General features: G+C 32.0%; 1 protein-coding gene across 1 annotated transcript; it reads right to left on the bottom strand.

Annotated features, from left to right (window-relative positions):
* Positions 1 to 1,031: 1,031 nt before the first annotated feature.
* Positions 1,032 to 6,306, bottom strand: LOC117115365 (GRAM domain-containing protein 4-like). Its single transcript, XM_033259130.1, has 4 exons — positions 6,175 to 6,306; positions 5,718 to 5,808; positions 3,782 to 3,863; positions 1,032 to 2,554 (listed from the first exon to the last, which is right to left on the bottom strand). The coding sequence occupies exons 1-4, from the start codon at positions 6,257 to 6,259 to the stop codon at positions 2,336 to 2,338; spliced, it is 477 nt and encodes a 158-aa protein (XP_033115021.1). The 5' UTR covers positions 6,260 to 6,306; the 3' UTR covers positions 1,032 to 2,335.
* Between the last annotated feature and the right edge of the window lie 288 nt (positions 6,307 to 6,594).

Here is a 6,594-nt window from a genome sequence, read left to right as displayed (position 1 = left end):
AAAAACTAAATAGAACAATAAACAAGTGACTAATGAACCAAAACAATAGGCTTACATTAACGCAATTATCTAAAACGATGGTGAAATGCTGCTGACAATCACACATACCACAAACACACACGTGTTCATGTATGTTTACGCAGTTGTTTTGTAGGACCTTAGCAACAACACTGAAAGAGCAGGGTGGCTTAACTGAACAGTACATTCAGGTTAAGTATCAAATGATTACAAAACTGTATTATTTTCATTCGAAATAGTACATATACAAAAATCCTACCGTAAACCTTGAATTGAAGCCCAGCCCGCCTTCTTTTTGCGAACTTTGGATGGGCTTCTTTTCGAGACTACTTTTGCAAAAAGAGGGGGGCTTCTTTTCAAAATGAATGCTGTAAATTTTGAAAATTAAACAATAAATAAGTTCATTGTAATGTCAATCTGTATTATGGAGTGTATTTAACTGGCATAAATCACCTACCAAGCCTTGTTTTTAATTTATTTTGTTTTCTGAAATTCATGCACAGTGTATCTACTGTACTATCTTGAAAAGAAGCTAATTTTGAAAACTAAAGAGGGGGCTTTAATTCGAGATGGGCTTCAATTAAAGGTTTTACGGTATATTCTATGATACTACTGAGCATTGTTTATTTTGTAAATCATACAACACTAAAGCAAAGATGCTTGTTAAAATTGCTTTTACATTTTATAAAGTTTTCAATTGATAATGTTTGATGGTTGGTTTATTACATTTTTCTCAATGTTCTTTATGTTTTGATGCTGACATTTTCACCTTGTATTTATTGTAACTTGTTTATACTATATGCCACATATGATGTTGTGTCGGATTGCTTTTTCTTTGTGTTTTGCTAATATATTGTTTTCCTAATTGTTCTTGACTTTGTAAATCAAGCTCCAATTCAGTTTGTTTAAAATTTGTTATATCGCATGTTATTTGAATAATATATCATTAAAATATTCAGTTAGATGCATTAATTTCCAAAGCTCATATACATGATTCTATTTTTAGTAACAAGTATACTGTGTAATCAAGCTGCACCAGTTAATAAGAGAAATGTTCTTACATCATTTCAATTTTTGATTACTACATCTCTGGTTACTGCGGATATCGCTGTTCGTTGGTTTTATGGCTTTATACTGTGTGCCTAATGAAATATATGTAGATCTATATGAAAAGGATGCATTGGCAAACAAGACAGCAAAAAAAAAACTGAGGGAAAGATAATAATAAATTACTAGGTAATATTTATTAAGTATATGATTCTACAACTATCAGTATGTAAATATGTTTAACATGTTATACAACATGTATTGAAATGAAATTTGATTTTCTTAGCACAAATACTAGTAAGCTATCAGATAAATGTTCACCAATATAGATTACATTATTTTATAATCACATTTATAAATATCAAATATAGATCTGGTTAATGAAAACTACTAAATAGCTAACTATATATTTGTGAAACAAGTTCAGGGTTGATTTAAAAAATTCACCATTTCATGCTAAATAAAATCTACTTTCAATTAACTATTAATGCACTTTTAAAAAATATTTTTTATACAAAAATCACTGCTTATATATTTGCATTCAAGTATTCACAAATCTTCATCTTACAACAACTACTTTATACATTTTAAGTAAAAATATTTCATTGGGCAAAATATTAATTAATTGTTCACAACTAACTAATAATTAAGAAAGATATTGAGTTTAAAACAGTGTATAATAAAGTTGGAAAATATGGGGGTTTGTGTAATAAAAGATATGTAAATAAATTAGAAAGTAGAGAAACAGAATTTATAGTCTCTATATAATTTCAATATTTATTGAATTTGATGTTCACAAATTTTTTGCAAACATTTTATCATATTGGTGGTGGTGGTATTGGTGGTGATAATAATGATCAATGGAGTATCAGGACGGGTGCTCTTGTTGTCTGAGCAATCCCGCTCAGTCTTCTTATCATCATTTGCATTCTGCCATAATTAACCGCAATCAGATTCATTCACTAATTATTATGGTTGCAATGAATTGACAAATAACATAAACAACAAAAATAAAAGCAATATTCTCCCACTTTGCTCCTTCTCGGTTCCTTATCTAGGCTAATTATGGCACCATTATACAGCTGTGGTAAGTGATCCTTAGTGGTAGAGATTATATTTGATTTTTATCAGTCTTGGGCTTTACATCCTGATAATTTTACGTATTATTTTATTAACTTAATTAACTTATAAATATTGCAAAATATTCATCTCCACTTCATCAGTAACTGACAATTTATCTAATATACAACTGCTAACATCTCTTCTAACCTTAATCACTAATATCCGCATCATCATCACTTGGAGCATGCTCCTCCTCAGATCCGCCCTCTTTGGCCCACGCTAACTGCGCCGCTTGTGCCACTTGTAAAATCTGATTAAACACCTCATCTCGGTTTATGATGGCACCAAATACGTATGGCTTTTCAACCGAAGAAACATGAATCTCAATCGACATCCCTGACCCAGGGAGAAAGCTGAAAGGCTTCATCTAAATTTTAAATCAAGGAAATAAGCATAAACAGTTTTCAAAAGAATCTCATATGAAGGCTTTTTGTTACCCAATGTGTAGATTTTTCTCACCAATAAAATGACAAAGCTAATTAAACTGCAACAGATGAAGCATATGATTATTCATTCTTTTATGACTTCATATGTGGTTATCTGTATTTGAAAATTGAATACAGTAATATCCCTATTAATGTGACACCTTCAGGACAAAGAAAGTGTCAATTTAATAGCGCTAAGCTGCCCAAAATGAGAGTCTTTTAAGAATGGGAACATCTGGATGGTCGGAAATGGCACTTTCAGACTGTGACAGACATGTGTTGTCTGGGTGTGGGTCTATTTTTTAATTTTTTATGGTCTCACTGCCCCATGAGCTCCGTTCGACGGGAGGGGGGTCTTGACTTGTCCGGTGGAAACCCCGCTAGCGGCACCACTTTTGATAGGGGTGTCCCAAAGGAGGAGTTCTACTGTATTTGGTATGTTGATTGAGTTTTATTATTTACCCTGAAAATGGACCTTTTAATGAGGTAGTGCGTATAGATATTGATTGTTATATCTAATTGTTAATCTTGTGAATAGTGAGCCAAAATATTCTTTTGTTTTTCTTTTTTTTTTCTCGTTAAATTACTCTTTTTCCAGCTGAATTAAATAAATAAATAAATAAAAATTATTATTGGCATAGGCATACAGTTTTAATTTTACATTTATAGCTGGCATGGATATGCTTGACCTTATTTTACTTATTTTACTTGTTTAGTTACCGAAAAGTCCACTGATTAAACTCAGATAAGATTTTTCTATAATAGTAATTGTTTAACATTGAATTATTATAATTATATATCTCTCAATCTGCCTTGATTTTTAAAATGAAAGTATGGATTTATTTAATTTTGTAATTGTATATTTTTATATCATCATTATTGTTACTTTATTTGTTATTCTTTGCTTTTTAATGAGAGATTTTATTTATATTGTTGTTTAATTTAATTATTTTTTGTATATGTTTACAAAATTCCGAAGACTGGACAATTACAGGCCTAAGAGCCAGAATGTTTTTCACACTCTAGTTAATCCTAGCCAACTTGGGTAATTTATTGTCTCATGTATATTTTTTATTTCCTTCAAATGTAATTGTGATTTGTATTCACTTGTTTTATATTATTGGCTACATAAAGAATGAGTGAATGAATGAAATAAAAGCGATAAATACCTTTTCCAATTTGGTGACATCACATAGAGGAATTGTTATATTTTTTTGGGAGAAGACTCTGGAGCGCCAGAAGCAAAGGTAGCTGAAAGTATAATACAAAAAGTCTAATAAAATTTATTTCTTATTAAGTCAATCATGACGTCATCACTGCAACCAATAATTTTTCCAATAGTAGACGCTTGGCTTGATTTTTTTTTAGGTTCGTGTGCCAAAATAAAAAACCTCATTTTTTTCGTCACCGCGAGAAGATATCGCACACTGCGATGAAGAATTGTAATTGAAAATTACTTTTGTAAAACAAGGTTATTTAATTAGAAGAAAGTTCCTTCAAATTCTGTATTATATGAACAACTAAGGAATTCTTTGAATCAATGGACCTTCATGAACTAAACAAACTGAACGTTCAATAGGAATATTCTAGATCTATTTTAAGGACTTGAGGAACGAAATTAGAATTAGATGTAGGCCTACGGCCAGACAGGGATGCCGCCTCTACCTACAACTACCTAGGTCGTAGCCCAGCCTAAGGAGTTATTTTTACCTGACTGCATCGACCAAAAATTGACTTTTTCAAATGCTTTAAGAAATGTTTATTTTTTTACAAATGTCTATCAAAATACCATTCCAAACAAGTTCTTCTAACACAAACAGAAGTTATTTATTGTATAAGTACTACTGTGTACTGCTGATGTGTAACATCACTAGCTCTCTGTGAGTTAACGTGCACGTAGTCACCACTGACAAACCACTGATCCCAATTTCCAGCGTAATTATTAAGATGTTATATCTAATATAATGCAAGCTTTTGTGTTTTTAGTACATCTTGATGGTAAAATATTAGATTTGAAAATGCCTATTTCAGAAAGTCTATGAAGTCATTCAGGCGTAATGAACGGTAACCAATGTCTGAGGGCGCCACCTGGCGGACATGACTGTGATACTCTATAAGAACTCCCTGGGTGCACACACACGCGCACACACATGCACCAAGGATTGCCAACAGTGAATACAGTATATCACTGTCCTAGTTTGTTACCTAGCCTTACACAAGACAACTATTTTTCATTTTTATTTAGGTGCACACAGACACACAGACACCACGGATTGCTGATAGGAATATATCACTGTCCTACTTGTAAGTGAAAATCCCTTTCACAAGACAAACATACAGCATGACGCTTTACACAAACTAAATCTCGTTATGAGGTGTGGGGAATAGAGTTATTTTGGTTCAGAGATAATTCCTGAAACAGTGACAGGAATTGGGATTGGTAGGCAAGCAACTTAACCACCAAGCTATTCAACTCCACTCCTACAAGGGTAATTCAGAGATATATGGTACAGTGAACTTTACTTAACACATCCTTTAGTTATCTTATCTATGGCTATTAGACTTCAGGAAGTTATTAAAAGTTATAGTAAAGATATAAAAACATTCTTGTACTTTTGTATTATGACTTGCGATATGATATACAGTATTTATTCAGAATACCTTTAATAAATTTTGAATCAATTTTGTTGAGATATATAGATTTAGTAATGGTGTGTTCATTTCCCAATATTAAGTACTGGAATTTCCCATTTTCTTTGATTGTTAAAAGCATTATTGTTTATAATTATTATATTTTATTCATTTCAGTTAAAAGAAAACAAAATTCTTAACACAGGATATGAGTTAGATTGTACGAGTTTGTGCTTGTTTAGGTGAGTACCATTTTCTGAGAACTCTTTTATCAATAAACTTAACTGACTAATCAGAACATCGCTAAAAATCTGCGCTTGTCACACAAACAAACATGTGTCCAACAAACGCACAAGCTTTTGTGAGACCTTAGCAACAATATCCATTGGTTGGTTCTTAGCGGAAAGGTCCATTATACTTTGCTTACCACCTTAACATACAAGTCACCCATATCAAGCATCTCATCATTCTTACCTTTTAGTAAGGTAGAGTTTGCCACCTCGAAATGCTGCAGCAATAGCCTTCTCTTTTTGAATCAATGTAGCTCTCTTTCCATCCTCCCAGCCTTAAAAAAACATAATAAAAAGACAAAGTCAGCTAAAAGATGGGTTTTAGCACAGCTATCGCATAACCCATACCTTGTCTACCTTGACTGGTCACACCATAATATATATTAATAAAGTCATGAGCTAAAAAACTGAAAAAAAGGAAGAAAAAAAAATGTCCACATATGAATTACTGTACATAATTTGTAATATTTGTAAGTTATTAACTTACAGTTGAAAATATGAATAAGAAAACAAAAATTCTCAATTGACAGTTATAGGATGCTCAGCTCTCAGAACTTAACAAGAACTTTTTTTAAAATGTGAAATACAGTTGCTGTTGGGCATTAAAGAAATATATTTAACAACTTACAAACTAAACTCACCTTGAAGAGGACATTCAGAATTTCGTAGCTTAAAAACATCTTTAAAATTCTTGAAGTTGTCTCCTTGGGATGTTGACTCTAACATCTGTGATGTTGAGGAGGGGGTTGGTCTGGTGCCGGCTACATTTACAAGATACTATGAATTAGAAATTCAAAATCAATAAGGTATCATGCTACCATCACAATGTACACTGTATTAATTAAAAGAAATAATATGATAATTAATAATATGTTAGATTCATATTGCATTCATGCCAACAAGGCCTCTACTTCCACTGACAGACAGAATCTTGTCTCTCAGATTGTCTGATTGGTTTTTTTAAAAATCTAAGATAATATCGTAAAACCTTAGGGTATGTTCACACATATGGCATAAGACTGGCGTTGGTTACGCCGGCATAAGCTAATCCACGGATTAAA

Source organism: Anneissia japonica, unplaced genomic scaffold (genome assembly GCF_011630105.1).
Source record: "Anneissia japonica isolate Jap-2015-1 unplaced genomic scaffold, ASM1163010v1 scaffold288073_len612986_cov165, whole genome shotgun sequence".
Classification (NCBI taxonomy): Eukaryota; Metazoa; Echinodermata; class Crinoidea; order Comatulida; family Comatulidae; genus Anneissia; species Anneissia japonica.
Note: the sequence above shows the minus strand (reverse complement) of the source record. Positions and strands in the feature narration are given on the sequence as shown.